The sequence below is a fragment of the Echiichthys vipera genome (genome assembly GCF_963691815.1).
Source record: "Echiichthys vipera genome assembly, chromosome: 2".
Classification (NCBI taxonomy): domain Eukaryota; kingdom Metazoa; phylum Chordata; class Actinopteri; order Perciformes; family Trachinidae; genus Echiichthys; species Echiichthys vipera.
The window spans coordinates 1997371-2025085 of record NC_139827.1 but is presented as its reverse complement, the minus strand read 5'-3'; the positions used below and the strand labels follow the sequence as shown (position 1 = coordinate 2025085).

The 27715-nt window shown below is 44.0% G+C and overlaps 1 protein-coding gene across 1 annotated transcript; it reads left to right on the top strand.

Moving 5' to 3' along the window:
- The first annotated feature begins 1407 nt into the window (after positions 1-1407).
- Positions 1408-27715, top strand: akt3b (v-akt murine thymoma viral oncogene homolog 3b). Its single transcript, XM_083934115.1, has 14 exons — positions 1408-1661; positions 10002-10526; positions 15544-15669; positions 15761-15872; positions 18475-18619; positions 18708-18839; positions 20069-20134; positions 20255-20323; positions 21831-21953; positions 22088-22216; positions 23274-23488; positions 24972-25059; positions 26316-26418; positions 27241-27715. Exons 2-14 carry the CDS (start codon positions 10481-10483, stop codon positions 27324-27326), a joined length of 1440 nt encoding a protein of 479 aa, XP_083790241.1. The 5' UTR covers positions 1408-1661; positions 10002-10480; the 3' UTR covers positions 27327-27715.

Here is a 27715-nt window from a genome sequence, read left to right as displayed (position 1 = left end):
CATCTCTGCAGTTGTTTTGGGTTGTTTAAAGTCCTGTTGTGTCTCCTCGTGGTTGTAACGTGTATTTAGAGTCGTTTCCACCTCCTTGTGGTCGTTTTTGTGGTTGTTTCGTGTCGTTTTTGGAGGTGCGTATCAGTTATGTGTACAATTGTGTTAGATTTGTATCTAAACTCAGCTGTTTAGCCTCTTTGTGGCATCTTTGTTCATTTAGTGTTTATCTTCATCCATTTAGCGTCTTTTTCATTTCATTTTGTCTCCTTGACGTCATTTTTGCGTGTCTTTGGGATCACTGTGTGCCTCCTTGTGGTCTTCTGTCATTTTGTGGTCATTGTGCATCTCTTTATAGTTCTTCTACACGTCTTTGGGGTCATTTATAGTCAAAACGTCTATATTTTGACCTTTTTTCTGTCTAAATTCACTTATTTTAGCATCTTTTTACTCTTATGTGTTGTTCCCAGCTCCATTTTTTATCGATTTTTTGGATTTTTTCATTAAAGATTTCCTAATTTTCTTTACTTTTAGAGCCTTTTATCAGACTTTTTTTAATCTGTTTTATTATTATTATTATTATTATTATGTCATCTCATCTCATCTCATCTCATCTTCATCCTCTTATCCGGGGTCGGGTCTCGGGGGCAGCAGCTTTAGCAGGGGACCCCAAACTTCCCTTTCCCGGGCCACATTAACCAGCTCTAACTGGGGGATCCTGAGGCGTTCCCAGGCCAGTGTGGAGATCTAATCTCTCCACCTGGTCCTGGGTCTTCCCCGAGGCCTCCTCCCAGCTGGACGTGCCTGGAACACCTCCCTAGGGAGGCGCCCAGGGTTCATCCTTACCAGATGATCCTGAACCACCTCAACTGGCTCCTTTCAACGCAAAGGAGCAGCGGCTCTACTCCGAGTTCCTCACGGATGCTGAACTTCTCCCCCTCTCTCTAAGGGAGACTCCAGCCCCCCTCCTGAGGAAACACAGTTCAGACGCTTGGACCCGCAACCTGGTTCTTTGGGTCCTGATATTATTATGACATGTTTAATATAATGAATCTGTTGTTTAGTCATATTTTTATTATTATTATTATATATTATATTATTATTTTTCTTATTATGACATGTTTAATATAATTAATGCTTTATAATCATATTGTTTTGACATGTTTGGATGTTTAATATTGACTTAAAAATCTTCTGACAGGTTCTGGAAACTTGAGGTGGAAAATGAGTGGGAACCCTGCCCCCCTGTGAGTTTTTGCCCACGGCCCCAACACACTGTAGAGCCGCCTCTGCCACTGAGCGCCCGTATTTCCCACGGCCCCTGAATGCAGCAGGAGTCCTCCCAGTCATAGCGGGCTGAACGTGACGCGCCGACTCGGAGCCGAGCGAGGTTTCCTGGAGCTGCGGAGGGAGAGCGGAGCAGCCGAGCGGGTCTGTCTGTCCGTCCGTGTGTCTGTCTGCCGCCGCCGCAGTCTCTCGTCCGTCTGGGGGACACATTTAAAACACACACACTCGTCTTTTCCTCGGCTCTTCCACGGTCTGGACCCGGGCATCAGCGGCTGTTATGGACCCATCGCTGCCGTTTTCACCGCTGAGGGACCGTTGGATGCTCCAGAGCCCGTAGAAGGAGGAGGGGAGGAGGGGAGGAGGGCATCCGTGTCTGCGACCACCAGGTGAAATTATATTTATTATGTCTAATAACGCGCTGTGGGCGGGAGTGGGGGCTGTTCAAGGGGGTACGGGTGATGGAGAGGGAGGGAGGGAGCGGGGGTTGGGGTCGTCGTTTTCGGGGGGAGTGGGTTTGTGTCGCGGGTGGGAGCGGAGGTTAGCATGCTAAGCTAGCTAGCTTAGCTGCAAGGCTAATGAAAAGAGGCTGGGACACCGACACATAAATAAAGAAAGGCTGAGCTTTGGGGTAAGACGCATGCGCAATGGAAGTGGAGCTGCACTCATGGAGGGTTGTATGGAGGGCTGAACATGACTTTAATACAGGGATAATAAATACATTAAACTAATGGATAAATGTAGAAATACAGAAATAAATAAATGTGGATATACAGGAATAAATGCGATAAATAAATAAATATAGAAATAAATAAATACATGCTGAAATAAAGAAATAAAATGCAGAAATAAATAACTAATTACATAAATAAATACATGCTGAAACACAGACAGACATAATTTCTGAAATGAATAACTGCGAATGTACAGAAATAAATGCTAAAAAAATAAATACATGATGAAATTAAGATAGTTATTCCTTTATTAGTCCCACATTTCCTTGCTACAGCAGCAGCAAAGAATAAGAATAAAACAGAATAAGCATCAATAAAAAACAATATAATTGTAGAAAATTCTAGAAAAATATGAACAATATAAACAAAAAATACAACATGTAGGAATAACAGCAGGAACAATTTATACAATATATTTAAATATTACACCAAAGCACAGGAAAATATTATTAATATTATTATAATAAAGTGTTGCACAGTGTGAAGTGAACCCTGTTTTTAAACATGATAGTGCAGTTATTGTCATCTGTTATTGTTTTTGGTGTGTGGGGTCCACTGGGAGCCGTGCTGGGACCACCAATAAATGCATAAATACAGAAATGAATAAAAAAATATTGAAATAAATAAATACATACAGAAATAAATAAATACATACAGAAATAAATAAATATTGAAATAAAGAAATACAGAAAGAAATACAGGGATACAGAAATGCACACATACAGAAATAAATAAATACATGCTGAAATAAATAAATATAGAAATAAATAAATGTTTAAATAAATACAGAGATAGGTAAATAAGTGTTGAAATAAATGCACTTAAAAATAAATGTTTAATAAATAAATAAATGTTGAAATACAAAAATACAGAAATAAATAAATGCTAAAATTAATACAGGGATATATAAATGCTGAAATAAATAAATACTGGATAAATAAATAAATGTTGAAATAAATGCACGTATAAATAAATACAGAAATAAATTAATAATGAACTATAGGATCAATAAATACTGAAATTAATAATTATAGAAATAAATAATGAATAAATAAAGGCTGGAATAAATGAATAAATGCTGAAATAAATAATATATAAATACAGGGATAAATAAATAAATGCTGAAATAAATGCACGTATAAATAAATGTTTAATAAATAAATAAATGTTGAAATACAAAAATACAGAAATTAATTAATGCATGAATAAATAAATCAAAGCCAAACTAAATAAATAAATACTTAGAAATCTATTAAAAGCTCAGCCTTTTTTAAAATGGTGTCCCAGCCTCCTTCCCGGAGCCGTGGCTTAGCTGGTCGTTAGCGTGCTGCCGCTGCTTCGTCATCCGGGATGCAGCTGCGGGAGGGAGGGGAGGAGGGCTGGGGATGGTAACGGTACCGTCCGTCTGGCCTCGGCCCATCTCCGTGATGAACGACACCCCCGACCTCCTCTCTCCTCCTCCTCCTCCTCCTCCTCCCCCCATCCCCTCAAAAACACAGCTAACCGGCTAACGTTAGCACTAGCCTCCCCCTCCCCGTTAGCATCCCTTGCTAGCTCGCATCCTGCAGCCGAGCCATCATCACAGGCCAGCCGGGCTCCACACAGCCGTCTCCCCCGGACCCCGCCGTGCATCCCCGGCTGTGTTATCGGTGTCTACTCGGTGCATAAGTCACTGCCACACATTTGTTATTAATATTAACATTATTAATATTATTAGCATCCTCCTCGTCGCGCCCATTCAGATCTAAAGGCAGCACAACCGAGCGGATGTTGTTATGTAACGGGATAATGACACCACACACACGCCCTTGGAACAAAAGCTGTTGTTTCACTGTTTGTTTGTTTGTGGTGGTGCGGGTGCAGGACCTCCATCATGGCCAATAAATCAGAGGCAGGGGGAGTGTGTGTGTGTGTGTCTATGTCAGTGTGTGTCTGTGTGTGTGTGTGTGTGTGGGGCTGCAGCAGCTCTGTCTGAACCGGCTTCTGTAATGTACACACGGCTGCTGCTGCTGCTGCTGCTGTCAGCCATTGTTTTTGTTGTCATTGGAGGACTCTGGTTTGTTTTGCAGCACTTGGATCTTTTCCCATTGATGCTGTGCTGACGTGCATTGACGTGCACTGAAGGAACATGCCCCCCAAACATCTCCTGCACCTTTTTAATATAAGTTTGCTGCTGAAATGTCAGATTCTGATTCACGGTCGTCGTAGGGAAATGTGCTTTTTACCCTGAACGTGTGAAACTGCACGGGGACGACGATGCTGCAACACTTTGGGGGAAATGTTTGACCCAGACTTTGTGTTTATTATTAAATCCCTGATATAATATCAGCAGGAGTGGGACATAAAGGCTCTCTCATGATGGGTAACATAATTATTATTAAACAGGGCTCGATAGTAACAGTTGGCAGGTTGCTATTGGCAACCATTTTGAGAAATTGGCAACCAGTTCTCAGCCTCTGTTTACCGTCAGGCCGACAACTTTAAAACAACTAAAAATAGATATAAAACTGCCATAAAAATACAGAAAACAACTAAAAAATAGATATAAAACTGCCATAAAAATACAGAAAACAACTAAAAATAGATATAAAACTGCCATTAAAAAGACAGAAAACAACTAAAAATAGATATAACACTGCCATAAAAATACAGAAAACAACTAAAAATAGATATAAAACTGCCATAAAAATACAGAAAACAACTAAAAATAGATATAAACTGCCATAAAAATACAGAAAACAACTAAAAATAGATATAAAACTGCCATTAAAAAGACAGAAAACAACTAAAAATAGATATAACACTGCCATAAAAATACAGAAAACAACTAAAAATAGATATAAAACTGCCATAAAAATACAGAAAACAACTAAAAAATAGATATAAAACTGCCATAAAAATACAGAAAACAACTAAAAATAGATATAAAACTGCTATTATAAGACAGAAAACGACCCTAAACCTTTACAAGGCCGTGTAAAACAACTAAAAATAGATATAAAACTGCCATTAAAAGACAGAAAATGACCCGAAACCATTATAAAGACGTGTAAAACAACTAAAAATAGATATAAAACTCCATAATAAGACATAAAACCACCTCCTCATGGTGGATTTCTGTCTCTTTACAGTCATTTTGGGTCGTTTTCTGTCTTTTTATGGCTGTTCAATTTCTACATTTTGTTGTTTCACACGTCCGTGTAATGGTTTTGCGTAGTTCTCTGTCTTTTTAAGGCCGGTTTATATCTATTTTTGGTGGTTTTACACGTCCTCATGGTGGTTTTTGTCTCTTTATGGCTGTTTTATATCTATTTGTATTCGTATTACAAGTACGTTTAGTAGTAGTTCCTTTATTTGTAGTTCATTTCCACCCCCTGGAGTTATTTATAGTCCTCATGTGTGTATTCTTGTTTTAGTTTTGTGTGTATTCGCTCCTTCAGCGTCTGTTTGTGGTCGTTTTTGTCTCTTTGCAGTAATTTTGGGTCATTTTCTCGCCTGTAACGTCTGTTTTATATCTATTTTTAGTGGTTTTACACGTCCTCATGGTGGTTTTTATCTCTTTTTATCCATTTTGGTTGGTTTTTGTCTCTTTATGGCTGTTTTATATCTATTTTTAGTTGTATTACAAGTACGTTAGTTGTGTCTTTATTTGTAGTTCATTTCCACCCCCTGGAGTTATTTATAGTCCTCTCGTGTGCATCTTTGTGTTAGTTTTGTGTGTATTCGCTCCTTCAGCGTCTCTTTGTGGTCGTTTTTGTCTCTTTGCGGTAATTTTGGGTCGTTTTCTGGCCCTTAACGTCTGTTTTATATATAGTTTTACTCGTTTTATTCCTCCTTATGGTCGTTTTATTCTTGTTTTGTTGTACTTAAGAATAATTTCGGGTCGTTTTCTGTCGCTTTATCTTGGTTTTGCATCTATTTTTAGTCGTTTCCACCTTGTGGATGTTTCATGTCTCTTTGTAGTTGATTTGCATCTCTGGTTGTTTTGCATCGTTGCATTTTTAGTCATTTTGAAAGTTTTTGTATCTTTTTGCAGTTGATTTTCACTCCCTCTTGTTCAATCTGTGGTTGTTTTGTGTCTCTTTAGGTCATTTTGGGTGATTTATAGTCCTTATTTGTGAAGTTTTGTGTCAAAATTCGACCCTTTAGCGTCTTTTTGTGGTTGTTTTTGTCTATGTGTGGTCATTTTGGGTCGTTTTCTGGCCGTTAACAGTCGTTTTATATCTATTTTGACTTGTTTTATACCTCTGATGGTCATTTTATTGTTGTTTTGTTGTGCTTTATAGTCATTATTTACTCCTCCTCATGGTTGTTTTGCGTCTCTTTGTAGTTGTCGTGTAGCCGGATTTCAAACACAGTCACTTGAAAACTGTAATGTAAAGAACATAAATGCATTAAAACGGATTTTCATTTTGTTCATTTCATCAGGAAGTTAACCGAACATTAAATGTATCTGTACACAAGAATATGTATATGCCTATACGTCATCACGCCGTAACACGTCACACGCATTGATGACGTCATGGCGATGCGTGGCTTTGTTTCCAGATCTTTCCGTAGACCTCTGAGTTTTTGTGCGTCTTGTCGACTGTTTTTGAATCTTTTCATCGACCAAATCTGCAGTAAACACTCCACCTCCGCATCACACCAACGTGAACCTTTCACCGCCATTGTTTGAAATGTCCGCGCATGGTCCCTCCTTCTTTTTTCTACGTCCCAACAGGCGCACAGGAAATGACCTCAGAACCGCCGTAGGCCTCGTGCTCGTACACGTGCAGACGCGCTTTACAAAAGCCCACCTCTCCCAAACGGGCCGTGGACGGCAAGCGTGCCGCTCCTAGACGTGGTACGGTTGCAGTTGCACTCACACTGGTCAAAGGAACTAGACTTTACCCGTAAGACCTGTCTGGACACGGTACGGATGGACAGTGTGAGTGCGCCCTAATGCCGATCTTCCTCCCAAAGAGCTGGAGAGTGATCCACACCTTTATTTCTTCACGGCTGGATCACTGGAACTCTCTGTGTGTTGGTGTCGACTGGTCGGCTGCTTCGTCTCCTGAAGCCCGTGCAAAACGCAGCCGCTCGTCTCCTGACTGGTAAAAGAAAGCGCCGCCACATTACACCGGTTTTGGGCCTCGCTACACTGGCTCCCTGTCCGCTACAGGAGTAATCTTAAACTTTTGTTATTAAACCTTTAAATGGACTGAGGTCGGCAGATCAAAAGCTGCTGGAAGTCCCCAGGACCGGACTGAAGACCCGTGGGGACCGAGCCTCTGCGGCTTCGGCCCCTCGCCTCTGGAGCAGCCCGCCCTCACATATTAGATCCGCCCGGACCCTGGAGGTCCTTATTCAGACCCACCTGCTCTCCATGGCTTTTAATTCAGGCTGAGCACGACACCTGTCTACTGTATTTTATGTGTATTTCTTATTCTAGTTGTGTTGTTTTGAACTGTAGAGCACCGTGGTCGCTCGTGGTCGTTTAAAGCGTGCTCTATAAATAACGTTTGAGTCGAGTCTCGCGGCCGTGTTATCATTACGGATAAAAGTGAGGATTTTAATGTTGGTTTTCAGCAAAGTGGTTCCCACACCGGGGTTCTTGACTTCCATTAAAACAGAGATTAATTTCACATTCCCTCGCAGACGTGGACTTTGTTGGTCAAACATCGTGTCAGCATCTTGATCTTCACTTCACAGCGAACGCAGGAGTGAGCAGCACTTGTTTAAGACGGGATCGTTCGTAACTGACCCGTCTGTGATCTTTGTGGACATGAGAGATGCAGCTGCTGTAAAACAGAGGTGTGTTTGGGGGTTGCTGTTCACCCTTGGGTCTGTGCTGGATGAACAATGGTAGTTGTTGGATTTGTATCGATGCAACAAGCTCTCTTTTACACGCTGAGCTGAGCAAAGAGCTGTTCTGTAGGAAAGGATCCAGAAATGACTCCTATTGGGATCTGACAATTCGGTAAAAATCAACTTGATGTTCGAGGGGGTGGGGGGGGTGGGGGGGGGTTAGAGTAAGTCAGTTCAGGTGACTTACTCCATCACCTGAACTGTCTTCACACAGTTGATTTGTTGGACCAGGTGTGTTTTTGATTGGTTGGAATGAAAACCTGCAGCCACAGCGACTCTTTACTGGATCACTTTGACACCCATGCTCTAGACGCTTCATTCGCGCCGCATCTCTCACGCCGGACGCTCCATTCGCCTCGGCCTGAATCGCGTGTCATGGCGCCGCTCACGTTGTCGCTCAATTTACTTTTGCAAATGCTTGCAAACATTTTTATGTTAATGGTTAAACATTAAGGGCGCACTCCCACTGTGCCTCCGTCCCGTGCCCCGTGCTTTAGGGTCCTTGTCCCCCCCTCCAGGCCCGTTTGTACTCACACTACCTGGGCCTCGGAGAATGCTTCTTGCTGCCTATACGTCATCACGCCGTAACACGTCACACGCATTGATGACGTCATGGCGATGCGTGGCTTTGTTTCCAGATCTTTCCGTAGACCTCGGAGTTTTTGTGCGTCTTGTCGACTGTTTTTGAATCTTTTCATCGACCAAATCTGCAGTAAACACTCCACCTCCGCATCACACCAACGTGAACCTTTCACCGCCATTGTTTGAAATGTCCGCGCATGGTCCCTCCTTCTTTTCTCTATGTCCCAACAGGCGCACAGGAAATGACCTCAGAGCCGCCGTAGGCCTCGTGCTCGTACACGTGCACGTGCGCACGCTCGTGCTCGTACATGTGCAAACGGGCAGCAGGTAGTAAGGGCAGTAAGGGCACACTGTCCTTCCGCACCGCGCCAGCGGAAGGACAGTGTGAGTGCGCGCTAACTACCTGCTGCCCGTGTCTTTTAAAATGACAGCATCTAATGTTAGTAAATAAGTGTGTGTGTGTGTGTGTGTGTGTGTGTGTGTGTGTGTGTGTGTGTGTGTGTGTGTGTGTGTGTGTGTGTGTGTGTGTGTGTGTGTGTGTGTGTGTGTGTGTGTGTGTGTGTGTGTGTGTGTGTGTGTGTGTGTGTGTGTGTGTGTGTGTGTGTGTGTGTGTGTGTGTGTGTGTGTGTGTGTGTGTGTGTTGCACTCCGACCAGTGGTTGTACGCTCTTCTGTAATGTTATATTCTGTATGTGTTTTAGAAATGTCATTTTAATACTTTTGCAAATTTGCCGATAAAGACGTTTATGTTTAAGTTAACGGGATCTTCGGAAGGAAGGAGGAGGTTGAGGGGAGGGTCCCAATTCTTTTAAAGTAGAGAACGAGGGAAGAGGAGGTGAGAAAATGGGGAGGATCCAAGAGGAAAGGATGGATGGACAAGTGGGGAATCAGTTAGGGAAGGACTGATGGAGAGAAGGAGAAAGGAGGGAAGAGGGGAAGGAGACGAGGGGGTGAATGATGTGAGGAGGCAAGGAAATGAGGAAGGAGAGAAAGAAAGGAACAGAGGAAGGAGAAGAGGGGGGTGAATGATGTGAGGAGGCAAGGAAACGAGGAAGGAGAGATAGAAGGGAACAGAGGAAGGAGAAGAGGGGGTGAATGATGTGAGGAGGCAAGGAAACGAGGAAGGAGAGAAAGAAGGGAACAGAGGAAGGAGAAGAGGGGGTGAATGATGTGAGGAGGCAAGGAAATGAGGAAGGAGAGATAGAAGGGAACAGAGGAAGGAGAAGAGGGGGTGAATGATGTGAGGAGGCAAGGAAACGAGGAAGGAGAGAAAGAAGGGAACAGAGGAAGGAGAAGAGGGGGTGAATGATGTGAGGAGGCAAGGAAATGAGGAAGGAGAGAAGGTGGTAAACAAGTTGGGGGGGAAGAAGTAGTTTAGGAAGGAAGGAAGAAGGAGAGAGAAACTGAAAGGGAAGGAGGAGGAGATGATGTAAGGAGGAAGGAAAGAAGGAGGCAAGGAGACGGGAAGTGTGTTGAAGGCTCTGAACAATAAGTGTGAAGGAAACCATCCACTGACCTGCTCTGTGTGTCGTTCTCTCCTTTCTCTGCCTCCGTTTCCTTCCAGGCTGAGTCACCGCTGGAGCGCCTGAACACCAGAAGAAGAAGAAGAAGGAGAAGAAGACGTTTGAGAGAACGAGGGAGCGAGGAAAAGAAGCAGTGTACGGCAAGGAAGGAAGGAAGGAGGGAGGGAAAGAGGGGAGTAACAAAACAAAGCTAAAAGAGGTGAGGAGGACTAGGAGGGGGGGGGACTGAAGACGGCGAGAGGAAGTCAGGTTGGGTCGGCGGGGCGAGAGGAGGGAAGAAGAAAGTGATTGTGGGTAGAGAGAGAGAGAGAGAGTTATCAGAGCTGAGGTCAGGTGAGAGTGGGCGCAGGTAGGTTGGAGGTCGGAGGTCGGAGGTCAAGCGGCGGTCGGACAGAAAGGCTGACGGAGCTTCAGCCGAACAAACTGTCCCGCTGAACCTCCCCCCCCCCCCCCCGTCCCCGTCCCTTCACCGTCACCACACTGGGAGAACTGGGAGGACTGGTGACGAGGAGAAGCCACCATGAGCGACCAGAACGTCGTCAAGGAAGGCTGGGTCCAGAAAAGAGGTGAGGACGCTTCACGTGCTTGTATTCAATAGTTCACAGAGAGTCATTTCCTCTCACGCTGACGAAGGACGTGGACGCGCCGGTTGAACCGTCAGATGCCGTCTGTGCGGTGTGTCGGCCTGTAACGCCTCTAGCTCTTTGATGGTGTCTCACACAGACGGTATAGTAAAGTGTAATTCCTGCGCAAAATCATCCCAGGGTCTTTTTTGTCACTTGCACACACAGAGAAATCTATGAGAGTGGCTAACAGCCAGATGTAGCTAACAGTGGTTAGCTCGGGGCAGCACGGTGAAGGCATTCAAAGGTCTTTTTTAACCACTAATGCTGCTGAAAATAACAGCAAACCTCTGCAGCAGCATGAGAAGAGTCCCTACACACACAACAAAGCACCAATGGGCTCCTTCCACTGTAATGGACTTTACTATGAGAGGAGCTGGTACAGGGGCCAGTAGGTAAGTCTTTAAAACACTCTTTTAATAAACTCTGGCTTCACTAACTACGCTGCTGCTGCTTTGTTTTGTGTGTAGGGACTCTTCTCATGCTGCTGCAGAGGTTTGCTGTTATTTTCAGCAGCATTAGTGGTTAAAAAAGACCTTTGAATGCCTTCACCGTACTGCATTAAAATGGCTGTGAGCCCATTGGTGTTGTCTGTGTTTAAGTCTAAGTTTGTTTTAATTTAAAAGTTAATTGTAACATTGTGGTCACCTTAAGATGTCTTGAGTAACGTTGGGTTGCACCTTGCTAACAAAGCTAACTGGTGATTTTAAACCGTCTTTGTGTCACTGCAGCAGCCGGAGCTCTGCCGGGTAATGTCAGCCCGGTGACAAATCGGCAGTTTCCTTCCTTAGCGGTTAGCTTAGTGCCGTTGAAATTACCCCCGTCTCCTTTTCCAAATATGGTCACGTCCTGTTTCCAAAAATCAAGATGGCGACGTCCAAAATACAGTCCAATGCCTTTAAAACGGTGATCCACAAACCAACGAGGGGCGTCACAGTAGCTACGTCCATCTGTTATATAGAGTGTATGATTATCATCATCATCAGAGCCTGGTTTGATCATTTTGATCAGTCTGAACAAAGTGGTTTTCTTTCGGTTCCCCTCAGCTGAAGGTGTGAATAAAGCCAGAGAACAGAAACAACGCTAACCAGCTCTTGGAAGTCACTTCTCCTTCCTGTAGTTTTGACACAGAGGAAGCAGATTCATGGCAAACCTGACAGTTGGACGGAAACATGGCTGATGTGTTCTGGTCCTTGTGGCCGTCTGCTTGTGTGCTCGTCTGAATTAATTCATGTATGTGGGTGTGAATGTACGTCTGGCTTTAGGTTTGTCTGTACGCGGGACGGGAAATGAGACGTTTTCAGCCACAGATGCTGCTGCTCTGTCATTCTTCATCGGACTTCCTTTTTGTTTTAATTATGTAGCTGACTCGTTCAGTTAGTGTTCAGGTGAAGATGTGTGTCAGGGCTCCAGGACATCTGGAAACAGATTAGTGCAACAGCTGTTAAGGGCATCAGAACCTCAGACCATTGTGTTACAGGACCCCACTCCAGCCCCTCGCCTCTCTTTAGCTCTACAGTCAACAGTGATGCTAACTGGAGTTGGGTTGAGTCACACATGCTGTTCTTCTGTTCTACATGCTGCAGCGGCGGCTCAGAGACGGACCTAAGGTTGACGGACGTCCTCTAAGGACAGCGACTAGTTTGTTGCTCCACTGCAGTGGAGTGGGACCTTTGGGTGGTCTGGGATCAGACGGGTGAGGGTCTTCAGGCTGCCGGCCGCTGTGGATTCTGTGTTGTGCTGCTACAACAAAACATTTGTGCTGATAAAAACCCTAGAGGAAACACTAACATGTGGAATATATTGTAGTTTTAGCTGCTAATGTTAGCTTGCTTGCTAATGCGGACAGTTTGCTAGCTAGCTGACGTAGCAACATCCTGTCTTGAGTGGATAACATCCGTTAATTCATCCAGACTCTCGTGGCTGATCTGACCGGCTCGTCACTTGCAAATGACTTTATTAGCTAATGTTATGAAAAAAACAACGCCAGATCCATGCAGCGTAGCTAAGCTTCAGGTTGCTGGCTAAAGTTAGCTTGCTTGCTAATGTGTTGCTCATGGCTGTGGAGTGTGCGAGCAGCAACAGGATGCTGACTGCAGGTGTAGCTGAAAACAAGAGTTGCCTGAAAGTTACACAGAAGCTTTAACATATAATTTAATATTTGTTTTTAGCTTTACTGTGTCCCAGTTGGGCGACACGGTGGTGTGGTGGTTAGCACTGTCGCCTCACAGCGAGAGGGTTCCTGGTTTGAATCCCGGCTGGGGCCCTTCTGTGTGGAGTTTGCATGTTGTCCCCGTGTCTGCGTGGGTTTTCTCCGGGTTCTCCGGTTTCCTCCCACAGTCCAAAGACGTGCAGGTGTTGGGTTCATTGATGACTCTAAATCACCCGTAGGTGTGAATGGTTGTCTGTCTCTGTTCGTCTCTATGTGTCCTGTGATAGACTGGCGTCCTGTCCAGGGTGGACCCCGCCTCACGCCCGGTGTCAGCTGGGATCGGCTCCAGCCCCCCGCGACCCCGACAGGGACAAGAGGCTGAAGATGAATGAATGAATGAATTTGTCCCAATCCCATACGACACACTAATCGAGACAATTGTTTTCGTGTAACAACTATTAACGGAGAAATCCAGGAGAGTGGCTAACAGCTGGACGTGGCTAACAGTGATTAGCTCGGGGCAGCACGGTGAAGGCATTCAAAGGTCTTTTTTAACCACTAATGCTGCTGAAAATAACAGCAAACCTCTGCAGCAGCATGAGAAGAGTCCCTACACATCAAACAAAGCACCAACAGCGTAGTTAGCGAACCCTTATTTGCCTTAAAAAGACCATTGGTTGATTTTTGTGCCAGAATTAAACTTAATGGATGAAGAGTTAGTTGGTGCGCGTCAAATACAGTGACAGACATTTGAAGTGATGCAGGTACTTTTCAACAGTTCTTTTAGTATTATTCATATTCTTATTTCTAAATAAAGTGCTTTATAAATATATCTACCTCTAGACGACGGACACAGCTGAGGCGGGACTGTTAGGGTGCTCAGGACAAACACAGACTGGCCTCATTTAGAGAAGATGTGGGTTTACGCGGTTTACTCAGTGTGGACCTGGACTGAGCCGCCCTGCCAGTTTGAAGAACAGCACCTCCAAACAATGGTTGTTTACCTGCCAGACGGCAGCTTCGCAGCCCAGTCTTATTTCCCACAGTGATTTAAGTGTGTGTGTGTGTGTGTGTTTGTGCGTGCTGGAGGTGTGTTTGTCTGGTCTGAGCTCAGGGCTGTTGGCTGTGGGCTGTTGGCAGGCGGGGGGGAAGTTTCTCTGTGGCACTATGAGCTTTACAGAGGATGACCTAACACTCTGGTTCCTTCCTCTCCGGCCCCCACAAGTCCCTCAATTGTTTATTGCACCTCTGCGCGCTCTTATAATTCAGTCCTACCGGCCCTCTCAGAGAAACTGGCCCGAGCTGCTCTCTGAGCCGTTTGAGAGCAAAACTCAGAGTTCACATGCAGTTCAGGCAATCTGCACACTGGGCTGTTGTTTTTAGAAACACATAAAAGTCATAAACTTTGAATGTGGAGCGACATTAATGTTCTCTGCAGAGTTTAATGTTGGTGGAGACTCGGTTGTTAGACCTGTTTTCGGTTTTTCACAAACTGATGGACCTATGTAAAAACTGTAAAGTCTGGGGTCATGTAAGACCTCTTTAACGTGATGTATTTCCTGTTGAACAGGATGTCGGGCGGGACACGACACAGCGAGGAATCAATTCAATCTGTAAAAACCAATGGGAAATCCAGTCATAGGGAAAGGTCATTGGGTTGATAAAGCCCCTCTCACACATGCACGGCAAACCTGAAATTATCAAGACGTTACCCGGCGGGGCTGTACGCGAGAACGCAGATGTGCGAGTCAGTCAGACAGAGTTCCCCCTCACGGCTCCAGAGAACAAAGACGGTTTAAGCCCATGTGTGAATACAGCAGCTCACCTGCAGTTTAATCACTGAGGACCTTTCTGTGACGCTGGAAGAAAACAAAGACGCGACAGAAACGTCTAACTGGAGAGAAGACGGGATTCAGGAACTCAAAATGAAGTCAGCAGAGAAATTCAAGGAACAGCGGGAGACTCGTTTGTTTACGACCAAATTACTAATCGGCTCCGTCGGCGCGGTGTAACCTACGTCGTGGCCTCTCTCCTGGAAGCTTTATCCAGGCGGCGCCCCTCACCTGAGCCGAACTGGGTATTTCCTGTAAGTGAGAACATGGAGAATCCCCTTCTGTGTGCTGCGTGTGTGAAAGAGAAACTCCAGACCTGATTCTCTATCCACGGTTCATATTTACATTAAAAGAGCGCAAACGCGGGTTTAACAGCCGGTCCGTCCCAACCACCTAAGCTGCAGGTGCTGCCTCTGCGTCTTCTTCTCTTACAGCCTGAGATCAACATTTTAACAAACACATTTCCTGTTTACATTTGGGATTTCTCACCACGACTCATTGTGCGTATCACAGAGGTCCTGTGTTCACACATTCAGATACAAATCGCTCATAATGTGAATCTGTTGCTACGTTCAGGGTGTAACCAGACACTTGTTCTCCAGAGATGGGGACTCGACTCGGACTCTAGTCGCACACAAATGTTACTTTAGACCGGGGGTCTGCAACCCGCGGCTCCGGGGCCTCATGCGACTCTTCAGCCCCTTTTTCAGTGTCTCCCTGTAGCTTTGCCAAAAAATTATCTAAACAATGGTGTAAATAACATGTTTTTTGGACGAGGGAAAACATTTTATCTTGGAGTTCAAGGTGATATTGAAAAAATCTTAGGTCAACGATCAACTTATCTGGAGTGTTTTTTTTATCACAGTCCGTTTCTTCCAGAGACACGTTCCTCTACTTTCATTACAGAATGAAAGTGATTCTGATGCGTGCAGCAGGATGTAACCTGTCGCTGTCGCTTTATGTTTCCTTCCTTCAGGTGAGTACATCAAGAACTGGCGACCGCGCTACTTCCTGCTGAAGTCAGACGGCTCTTTCATCGGCTACAAGGACAAACCGCAGGACTCCGACCTGGCCTACCCGCTCAACAACTTCTCCGTAGCAAGTGAGACACACACCAACAGAGGCTCTACATCACATATTTCATACACAAATGTCTACGTAACGCCGTGCATCCGTCTCTGTGTGACTTCCAGAATGTCAGCTGATGAAGACGGAGCGTCCCAAGCCGAACACCTTCATCATCCGCTGTCTGCAGTGGACCACGGTCATCGAGAGGACTTTTCATGTCGACACTCCCGATGAGAGGTGAGCGTTCAGCCGCTGCCTCCTCCTCAGCAGCACTTTATAAGATTCAATGCGCTTTAATAAACATTATGTTTATGCCTTTCTTGCATTAAAGGACTAAAAAAATATACAAAAAGCTAGAAACGGGAAACAAAACAGGTCTGAAAAGTTGCAGACTGAAGCCTTGAGCCCAGTTCAGACCAAAGATTTGCAACAAAACTGTTTTAGAGCGTCGCAGGTGAAAGTTGCAGCGGTGTGAACTGACACGCCTCGTTGTGAATCTAACGGCTGATGACGTCGCCAGCGATTCAGCTCCTCTGTGCGTCCGTCCCGTGCCCCGTGCTTTAGGGTCCTTGTCCCCCCCTCCAGGCCTGTTTGTACTCACACTACCTGGGCCTCGGAGAATGCTTCTTGCTGCCTATACATCATCACGCCGTAACACGTCACACGTCACACGCATTGATGACATCATCACGATGCGTCGCTTTCTTTACACTGTTTAAACTCGTGCTCGTACAAACGTGATTTACAAATGCCCACCTCTCCCAAACGGGCCGTGGACGCCAAACGTGCCGTGGACGCCAAACGTGCCGTGGACGCCAAACGTGCCGCACCGCTTTGGACGGAGGCTCATCGAGCGTGTGAGAGGATGTAAATAGAGACAGAGAGCGAGAGGGTCGGGTGAGTTATACAATAAATAAGCAGAGTGAGCGCTGCATCCCTTTCATCAAGTTTCATGCATATCGGTCCGATAATACCACCACAGTGGACGTATAAAATCACTAAATCCCCCTGTTTTAATGTGAAATTCATCATCCTCCTCTCTCACCTTGATGTCAGGCATGTTCACCCTTCTCCAGCTCGTGCAGGTCACTGTAAACACTGTATGACCTCCTCTGACACTGGCATACAGTACACCCCTCTCTGCTCTGGTGGGGTTCATTTAAACTAAAGATCTTTATTTTCTATGTGGCACAAATCTCTCATCACTGTTTAATCAGCATTCAGTCAATTCTGTCACTAATATATGTGTATACGCTTTTAAAATGAAGGAGCTGAACAGTTGTGTGCAGGAACGTGCAAAGCTGAGCAGTACATGTGCACGGCCATGAGAATCCCAAACATATGCGTTAATGTAACACACACCAGATGTTGTTTGTGTCGAGGATGTGGAGCGGATATCTAAATCATGTCCGGATTCTCTTTACAGATATTAAAGACAAACATGAACATAATATTATTGAAATCAACAAACAAAACATGCACGTTTAATTGTCTTTTCTGCAGATATTCAGCCGTAAAACACGTCGTGACGGCTGCTTGTGACATGAAAATATAATAAAATGTAGATTTTGGAGAGAACAGATCCCAGATCTGACAGTTCTGGTCTTCAGTGCTGATCCAGACTGGAGGGTTTTTGTGTCCCCACAACACAACAGGAGAAGAAAGACAGGAAACAGGGGGTGTGGAGCCGAGGCTGGACGCCAAAACACAATATAATGTATACGTTATGACGGGTTACCCGGTGCTCGATCCGTTTGTTATGGACACGACTCCGTTTACAACATCCTGCGTCCTCCAACGGACACATGAGCAGCTGCAGTGTCTGTCAGAGGACGGCTGCAGGTCTTTAGGAGGGTACGTGTTGGATGGCTTGGCTTGTGTTTGATGGCGTTGGCTCTCACGTGATCAAAATTGTCAAATGTACATTAGTTACACACGTATGTTCTCCTGCATGATTATGGCTGTTATGGCACTGACCAGGGGTGGGCGAAAATCACGATCTCCTAAGAATCAAAATAGATTTATAACTTCCAAAAATCTATTTTTTAAAACCTTTTTTCCGTCTCAAGGTGCACATGTCACGGCTTCCTACGGGCTGGTCAGTCACGGCCAGGCCGTCTCTGGTGTGAACAGGTTTCACAACGTTTCAGCGGACACTCAGAGAACTGACATTTTTGGCACTTCCTTATCGGCACTGCGGCGTCGTAGAAATACGAGGCTTGGACCGGCTTGGACTCGGAAATCATATTTTGAAAGGGCGTTACGTCGTCACTTAACAGCTGGATAAGGAAGCTCCGTCAGCGTCAGTTCTCCGAGTGTCCACTAGGGGCAGGTTTCATAACAGAGCAGTTTCTCATTGAGCCCCATGTTAAACAGGCCGTTTACACAGCATCATTAAACCTGTTTAAGGACAAAAGAACATTCTAGTCTGTGTGTTTAGCTCAGATCTCCATGACAACACTGAGGGGGAGGGGCTAGTTTTTATTTTACTGGAGGTTAAAGTTTATGAATAATTAGGGGCGTGGCCTCTTGAGTGACAGCTAGCCTCTGGCCCTCACTACTCCTCGGAGGTAAACGTCAGCCAGATGGACGTACGCCCCTCCCCCGAACGTCACATACATGCCCTTTTGGTAAGAGGAAATGAGGCGGAGTCAAAGTCTGACAAGATGGAGACCCGTAGGCGAGGACGATTGGATCAAGTTGAGAGAAAGGACCTGACGGAGAGGTTGCGTCCATTTTTTATTCAGTCTCTGGGGTGAACAGGTTTCAGACTGCACATTAAAAGATCTGCGGTGAGTGTAAAGGTAAAAGCAATTAACCAACCACCCGTGTCCCACAGGGACGAGTGGGCCGAGGCCATCCAGATGGTCGCTGAGTCTCTGGCCAAGCAGGAGGAGGAGGGCATCCTCTGCAGCCCCACCTCCCAGATCGAGAACGTCAACGAGGAGGAGATGGACACGTCCATCGGCCACTACAAACGGAAGGTGACCCGAGCCTCTTCCTCTGAAATCGTACGTACGTAAGTGCACTGAAGGCGTTTCTTCACACTGTGCCTCTTGTTTCTCTGTCCAGACAATGAATGACTTTGACTATCTGAAGCTTCTGGGCAAAGGCACTTTCGGGAAAGTCATTCTGGTGAGGGAGAAGGCGAGCGGCACCTACTACGCCATGAAGATCCTCAAGAAGGAAGTCATCATAGCCAAGGTCCTCCTTTCATTTTTCACCACATTTGAGTTGTTGTTGTGTTGTTGTTCCTGGAGCCGGACCCAAATGTTTGACTGTGTGTTCGTCGAGGAGGTTTTCCAGCTTTGGGATCCAGATATTCGTCCTGTTTTTCTTATTTTAATGTCTTTAACTAAACTTAAAGACGTGTTGCTGCACACAGTGTTTCCATTTCAGCTCACCGTGAGAGTCTTTACTGCGTTATGCTCTCGTTTACTCTTCCCTCTTTCCTCTCCTCTTTCCTCTCCCCTCCCTTCTCCTCTCTGGAGCACGAGCATCTCCAGTGAAAACAGTCCATGTCAAATCATGAAGTCCAGTCTCGCATGTGATTCATCGCATTTATCAGAGACAGAGACAGACCAGAGCCCGGCCTGTGAATATTCTCATTTGTCGTTATCCTCAAAGCAATTTAAGTCAAAAGCAACTGGACTTGGCCCAAACACAGGAGAGCTCACTCCTCAGGCCTGGACTCTGCTGCCCACTCACATCTCAAGGAGAAAGCCCACTCCTTTGATGACAACAATGTCCACATCCTGGACAGAGAGGACAGATGGTTTGAAAGAGGAGGAAAAGAAGCATTTATGCAAAAGTAGAGAAACCATCGTTAACCAGAGGAGGCGCTCTGAGACACCACTTATCTCCAGTTTACAATGCTGCCCTTTCATCCCTTCATTCAACGATCTAACCTCAAAGAACAACTGTTCACAAATGTCCTCCTGTGACTCCAACGACTGTCGTTAAGACTCAATAGAGCACTAACCAAGTCCAGACCTACTTCCACCAACAACTGGACCAGGACCAGGCTGGGACTGGACCAGCACTAATGAAGTCCAAACCAACTTCCCACCAACGACAGCCACTTTTACGACGCTCGTTGGCACTTGGAGCAAAAAGGGTTCCAGTGACATCATCGGCCTTGTGAGAGGTTAAATACCTGGATCTCACACCAGTTAGTTGGACCAGTCCCAGCCTGGTCCTGGTCCTGGTTCAGTCCCAGCCTGGTCCTGGTCCTGGTCCTGGTCCTGGTCAGATGTGTACATGAACTGATGAAGCCTCTTGGATGAGAGGTGAAACGTCTTCCTAGACAAATAACCAAGTCCAGCTGCTTTTGACTGATGTTGCTTTGAGGAGACCAGAGCCTGATGTCCACACACTGTCTCTAATGTCTCTAACGTCTCTTCTCACCTTTGTCCTCTTTTCTTTCCTCACAGGACGAAGTCGCTCACACACTCACAGAAAGTAGGGTATTAAAAAACACTCGGCATCCGTTCCTAACTGTGAGTATCAGCCTGATGAAGACATATATGAAGACACGTTATACATATACATAATATATATAATATATTTATAAATGTAAACATAAAACACTCTAATGTGCTGTGTGTATTGTGTTTCAGTCTCTGAAGTACTCGTTCCAGACGAAGGACCGGCTGTGCTTTGTAATGGAGTACGTCAACGGAGGAGAGGTGAGACGTCAGCGAGTCTCTTTGTGAATGTCTTTGATGCTCGCAGATGTTCTGAAGCTATTTCCAGAAGAACGACGACGGTGGGATTCAAAGAGCCGCAGTCGCTCCTCGTTGTCTCTTTATGCGGAGAGCTGCAGGACCGCAGCGTCCGCACAGTCGTCCGCCGTCAGTGACGGTGACATGTTCTCGATGTCACAGCGTTAACGGCACCAGAGAGAGATGCTAAATATCTATTATTCATCATTTATTTTTACATTTAGTTTTAAAATCAGTCGCAAAGAGAAACAAACACATGCACCGACACCGAGGAGGGAGCGCGGTCATAGAATAGTGAAGAGAGACGGGTGCATGAACGTGATTGGATGTTAGCGGTCAGCTGTTAAAGACGAGCCATGAATGAAGTCATCAGGCTTTACCGTTCTCTCCGCTCTCTACTTTTGCTGTGTGCCCTCTAAACGAGAGGAAGTGCGTCATCGGCCGCTCTTTACACGCGCAAAAAAGGATTGAGTGCCCTCTACGGTTCCCCTTCTTACGATAAATGATGCGCCCTCCGGAGCAAGACTATGGCAAACCCAAAACACATGTTGTGGTTAGCTAATGAGGTGCAGACGTTCCTCCGTACGGTAGCCGACGAACGGGGAACGCAAAAGAGGCGTTTTTTTCATGTGGCGTCACTACGACGAACAGCTACATCGAGTGGTGCGTAAAGTAAATCTGCAAACAATAATGGCGCAGTTTAAGAGTATACCCGTACCCATAGATAGATAGATAGATGGATGGATGGATGGATGATAGATAGATAGATAGATGGATAGATAGATAGATAGATGGATGGATAGATAGATAGATAGATGGATAGATAGATAGATGGATGGAAGGATAGATGGATGGATGGATGGATGGATAGATAGATGGATTGATGGATGGATGGATAGATGGATGGATAGATAGATAGATGGATGGATGGATGGATGGATGGATGGATAGATAGATGGATTGATGGATGGATGGATAGATAGATAGATGGATGGATAGATAGATGGATGGATAGATAGATAGATGGATAGATAGATAGATAGATGGATGGATAGATAGATAACTTTATTTATCCCCGAGGGGAAATGAGGTCATCGTTGCATCGGTTCAAATCAATCAGAAATAAAGAAATACAAACAAACCGACCTGAACTAACGCGCAACACGTGTTTCATTCGAGGTAAATTTCCTGTGTTAAAGGAAGAAATCCTGCTGCTGAGAATAAACTGTGTTTAAAATGAATGTGTCTGATACCTAAGCTTCCCTAAGTCCATTTACAACAAACCACGCTCCCTGTTCATGCCTGTAACTCATCTTTTAGTTTTATTAATACAAACCAGAACTGCTTCAAAAACACCAAGTTAACAGTCTTCAATTTCAATTTCACTTCCACAATTTAAGCCGCATGAATAAACGTGTACGGTGATTCATGTTTGTGTTTGTTTGTGTGTTTGTTTGTTTTTTCCCTGCAGCTGTTTTTCCATTTGTCAAGAGAAAGAGTATTTTCGGAGGACCGCACCCGTTTCTACGGCGCTGAGATCGTCTCCGCTCTCGACTACCTTCATTCTGCCAAGATCGTCTATCGCGACCTGAAGGTAGAGACATTTTCATTTCTGACACGACGGCTGCGACGCAACATCGTTTTCCTGATTGTTGCAAAGATTAATCTTCTTTTAAGAAAATCGCCAACTTTAATTGATTATCGATGAATGTTTTTGTTCTTCGTCAGCTGGAGAACCTCATGTTGGACAAAGACGGACACATCAAGATCACAGACTTCGGCCTCTGCAAAGAAGGCATCACCGACACTGCCACCATGAAGACCTTCTGTGGAACACCGGAGTACCTGGCTCCTGAGGTCAGAGGTCACACCCCATACACACACACACACACACACACGCTGAACACTGTGCACCTGCTTTGTTTGTGCGATATGAGACAACGGGCCCCTGGGCACAGACCTGTGAGAGCCCCCCACACACACACTCTGTCTACACAGCAACAAGACAACCACATTCAAACAGTCGACGTTTAGTCATTTTGCATCTTTTTGTGGTGGTTTTGCATCTATTTTTAGTCATTTTGTATCTTTTTGTGGTGGTTTTGCATCTATTTTTAGTCATTTTGCATCTTTTTGTGCTGGTTTTGCATCTATTTTTAGTCATTTTGTATCTTTTTGTGGTGGTTTTGCATCTATTTTTAGTCATTTTGCATCTTTTTGTGGTGGTTTTGCATCTATTTTTAGTCATTTTGCATCTTTTTGTGGTGGTTTTGCATCTATTTTTAGTCATTTTGTATCTTTTTGTGGTGGTTTTGCATCTATTTTTAGTCATTTTGCATCTTTTTGTGGTGGTTTTGCATCTATTTTTAGTCATTTTGCATCTTTTTGTGGTGGTTTTGCATCTATTTTTAGTCATTTTGTATCTTTTTGTGGTGGTTTTGCATCTATTTTTAGTCATTTTGCATCTTTTTGTGGTGGTTTTGCATCTATTTTTAGTCATTTTGCATCTTTTTGTGCTGGTTTTGCATCTATTTTTAGTCATTGTGCATCTTTTTGTGGTGGTTTTGCATCTATTTTTAGTCATTTTGCATCTTTTTGTGCTGGTTTTGCATCTATTTTTAGTCATTTAGCATCTTTTGTGGTGGTTTTGCATCTATTTTGAGTCATTATTTTCACAATAAGAGGATGTGAAAGCGGATCAGATGTGTCAGAAATCACTGGTTACACACAGGTTGTGTAACGATGCTTAAACGACCTCCTGGGGTTTTTAATAAACACGCTCAACGTAGTTATGACTCTTCTGCCATGAAGCGTGTGAGAGGACTTCTCTATAAAGCTGCGTACTTCCTCCTGTCTGTAGCACGTTGAATGTTTGACAGAAACTTTGTGGTTGAATGGTTCGATCTGTCCTCAGGTGCTGGAGGACAACGACTACGGCCGGGCGGTGGACTGGTGGGGTTTGGGCGTGGTGACGTACGAGATGATGTGCGGCCGTCTGCCGTTCTACAACCAGGACCACGAGAAGCTGTTTGAGCTCATCCTCATGGAGGAGATCAAGTTCCCACGGACGCTGTCGGCCGACGCCAAGTCGCTGCTGTCAGGGCTGCTCATCAAGGACCCCAACAAACGGTACACACACACACACGACGCCAGGTGCAAAACAGGCTGACAACGCCGTTTGTTCACAGTTTCTGTTTACCCCAAAGCAATTTCAGTCAAAAGCAACTGGACCGGGACTGGACCAAGACCGGGACTGGACCAGGGCCAGGACCAGGACCTGGACCAGGACCTGGACCAGGCTGGAACTGGTCAAGTTGCTTTTGACTGAAATTGCTTTGGGGGATAACGATGACCTGGACAAATGAGAACATTCACAGGCTTAATACACAAATAACAATGTTTTGTTCATGTTCAACAGTTTTTTAGTCATTTTGCATCTTTTTGTGGTGGTTTTGCATCTATTTTTAGTCATTTTACATCTTTTTCTGGTGGTTTTGCATCTATTTTTAGTCATTTTACATCTTTTTCTGGTGGTTTTGCATCTATTTTTAGTCATTTTGCATCTTTTTGTGCTGGTTTTGCATCTATTTTTAGTCATTTTACATCTTTTTCTGGTGGTTTTGCATCTATTTTTAGTCATTTTGCATCTTTTTCTGGTGGTTTTGCATCTATTTTTAGTCATTTTGCATCTTTTTCTGGTGGTTTTGCTTCTATTTTTAGTCATTTTGCATCTTTTTGTGGTGGTTTTGCATCTATTTTTAGTCATTTTGCATCTTTTTGTGCTGGTTTTGCATCTATTTTTAGTCATTTTGCATCTTTTTGTGGTGGTTTTGCATCTATTTTTAGTCATTTTACATCTTTTTCTGGTGGTTTTGCATCTATTTTTAGTCATTTTGCATCTTTTTCTGGTGGTTTTGCATCTATTTTTAGTCATTTTGCATCTTTTTCTGGTGGTTTTGCTTCTATTTTTAGTCATTTTGCATCTTTTTGTGGTGGTTTTGCATCTATTTTTAGTCATTTTGCATCTTTTTGTGGTGGTTTTGCATCTATTTTAGTCATTTTGCATCTTTTTGGGGTGGTTTTGTGTCACAGTGCTGCAGAAATGGGGTATATTAGAACTATAATGTGTTTTTAAAGGTGGCAGCATGTAAACCTATCATAGCTGACCTGATAAATAAGAAATATGACCCTGAAAGCAGCATAATAAGGCGTCTTTAAGCTTCAGCTGTAACAGGAGCAGGAAATCCTCGCTCTGTGAGGCGTCTGTCGACCTCTCGGCTGCACAGAAACAGAACCCACCGCTTAATTTCACTGTTTAAACAACAACAACGTGAGTCGCTGAGAGGAGAACCAAAACACTCCTGCTGATAATTGGTATTCAGCAAAAGTGCCGCGAGACAAAAGTGGCTGTAAATCTCCCGCTCTGACGATCTGGAGGCGTTTTCTTCCTCTAATGAAGAAAGCGGTGAAAAGAGAGCGAACCCGTTCACCCGCAGAGTTATTCTGGGATCCGGAGCAGGTGGATATTCTGGGTCCATTGATGGAGACTTTGTAAGAGCAGCGCTTTGATGTCTCACGCCGACGTCTTCTTCTTCTTCTTCTTCTCTGACAGGCTGGGCGGCGGACCGGATGACGCTAAGGAGATCATGCGGCACAGTTACTTCGGCACAGTCGACTGGCAGGACGTCTACGACAAGAAGGTGAGAGCAGGATTTAGCTGCTGAGGCGTCAGCGGTAATTTATTCAAGCGCACCTGAGCTATTCTGGGAGCAGGGTTACCGCGTTCTTCAAGTCTGGATGAGACGTTTGAACTCCAAAATAGAATAAAATTACCTCATCGCCGCCGTCGGAGCAGCAGCCGGTCCTCGAAACACACGTCGGTGTTGTTGTTTAACTCGACAACGCGGGTTCGATCCCCGGTCGTGACCTCAGACACGTCCGTGGTCACGACCGTGGTCACGACCCGGGAACAACGCAGCGATTAATTCTCTCACACGCTGGAAACTACGAACCACATAAATAATAATAATAATAAGAAGAAGAAAAGAAATCAATTAATTCATTAAATTTAAATTGTGAAAAATAATTTTTAAAAATTTACAGAATTTTGAATTTACAGTTAAAATATTAAGAGTGAAGCATATTTACATAATGAATATAATAAAAATTAAATTAACTTATTACAATTTAATTAAGGAGATGCAAAAAATGTATTAAATTAATTAATTAAAAATGGAGATAGTGATATAAGAGATTTTAAATAAAAAATATTAATTAAAAATAAGTGATGTAATAATTATAAAAAGTAAATAAAGTCAAATTAAGTTTAATTTACAGTAAAAAAAATAAAATAAGAGTGAAGGATAAAGAGGACTGACTTTATTATTTCTGTTATTATTAATAATATTAATAAATACATTAATTAATCAAATTAATTAATAAATCAGTAGAATTAAATTAAGGAAAATAGAAATAAAAAGAGAGAAAGTGATTTTAGAGATTCAAAATAAAAAATATTAATTAACAAATAAGTGATTTAATATGATAAAAAGTAAATAAAGTCAAATAAAGTTTAATTTACAGTTAAAAAATAAAATAAGGTGAAAGAGAAAGAGGACTGACTTTATTATTACTAATAATAATAATAAATAATACTTTATTATTAGAACAAAGGGAAAGAAACAAAGAAAAGACAATAAACAAATTATTGTTATTATTAAAAAGTAGCAGAGAGTGAAAAATATCCATAAACTTACAGATTAATTAAAGTTATGTAGACATGAGTGTTACTTTGCCTGGATAGAAGAAACCTCAGCTGTGTGTGCGTGCGCGCGTGCGTGCGTGCGTGCGCGTGTGTGTGTGTGTGTGTTTGTGTATATGTGTATGTGTGTGTGTGTGTGTGTATCTTTGAACGCCCGTTCCCTTCCCTCACCTTGTCCTTCCCGTCCCGTTGCAGCTCGTCCCTCCCTTCCAGCCCCAGGTCAGCTCGGAGACGGACACGCGCTACTTCGACGAGGAGTTCACAGCACAGACCATCACCATCACTCCGCCGGAGAAATGTAAGAGCGTCCTTCTGCGTGTGTTCAGGCGTCGGGCCGCCGCTTGTCTCATCAGCGACAGGGGCCTCATTTATAAAGCCCGCCAGTTTGCATCTTTTTGTGGTGGTTTTATATCTATTTTTAGTCATTTTGCATCTTTTGTGATGGTTTTGCATCTATTTTTAGTCATTTTGCATCTTTTTGTGCTGGTTTTGCATCTATTTTTAGTGATTTTGCATCTTTTTGTGGTGGTTTTGCATCTATTTTAAGTCATTTTGCATCTTTTGTGATGGTTTTGCATCTATTTTTAGTCATTTTGCATCTTTTTGTGGTGGTTTTGCATCTTTTTTAAGTCATTTTGCATCTTTTTGTGGTGGTTTTGCATCTATTTTTAGTCATTTAGCATCTTTTTGTGGTGGTTTTGCATCTATTTTAAGTCATTTTGCATCTTTTGTGATGGTTTTGCATCTATTTTTAGTCATTTTGTATCTTTTGTGGTGGTTTTGCATCTATTTTAAGTCATTTTGCATCTTTTGTGATGGTTTTGCATCTATTTTTAGTCATTTTGCATCTTTTTGTGGTGGTTTTGCATCTATTTTTAGTCATTTTGCATCTTTTTTTACTGGTTTTGCATCTATTTTTAGTCATTTTGCATCTTTTTATGATGGTTTTGCATCTATTTTTAGTCATTTTGCATCTTTTGTGGTGGAAAATCATCCAATCAGGAGGCTGTCGGATGTCGGGTGTTGGATGTTGGATGTTGGACGGGTAGAGCGGCGAACACCGTAAACGTACACCGTGCTGCTTCACGTTTGCCTCTAACGCGTCTCTGTCTCTCCGCAGATGACGAGGACGGGATGGACGCGGCGGACAACGAGCGGAGGCCTCATTTCCCACAGTTCTCCTACTCAGCCAGCGGGCGGGAGTGAGCGGCCCGGAGCAGCCAGTATCGCCCCCTCCTCCCACCCTCCTCCTCCTCCCCCCATTCGTGGCCATTTTGAGGAAAACACGTAGCCATTTTAGGAAAACAAAAACAACAAATACCAGTCTCCCCTCTTTTTCTCCTCCTCTGCCTCCTCACAGACGGGGGGAAGTCTTTTTAGGGACTTTAAAAGAGGTTTTTGCACAGTGGGCTCGACTCCAGCCGGTCGCCCCACACTAAAAAAAAAAAAAACGACAAAAAAAGTCCTACATTTTCAGCGCTATTTTACTGCAGAAGGCAATGTTTTTGTTATTTATTTTTTTCTCTGCGTCAGTGTTACGTTGTCGACCCGGGTTTGCGTTCGTCTCTTTTTGTCCGTTTGTCGTTTCTGCCCTT

Excerpts from the sequence above, each read along its gene's own strand:
- akt3b (XM_083934115.1), top strand. The coding sequence starts at position 10,481 with ATGAGCGACCAGAACGTCGTCAAGGAAGGCTGGGTCCAGAAAAGAG. Across the intron at positions 15,670-15,760 it reads CAACAACTTCTCCGTAGCAA|AATGTCAGCTGATGAAGACG; the intron begins GTGAGACACACA and ends TGTGACTTCCAG. Across the intron at positions 20,324-21,830 it reads AGTACGTCAACGGAGGAGAG|CTGTTTTTCCATTTGTCAAG; the intron begins GTGAGACGTCAG and ends TTTTCCCTGCAG.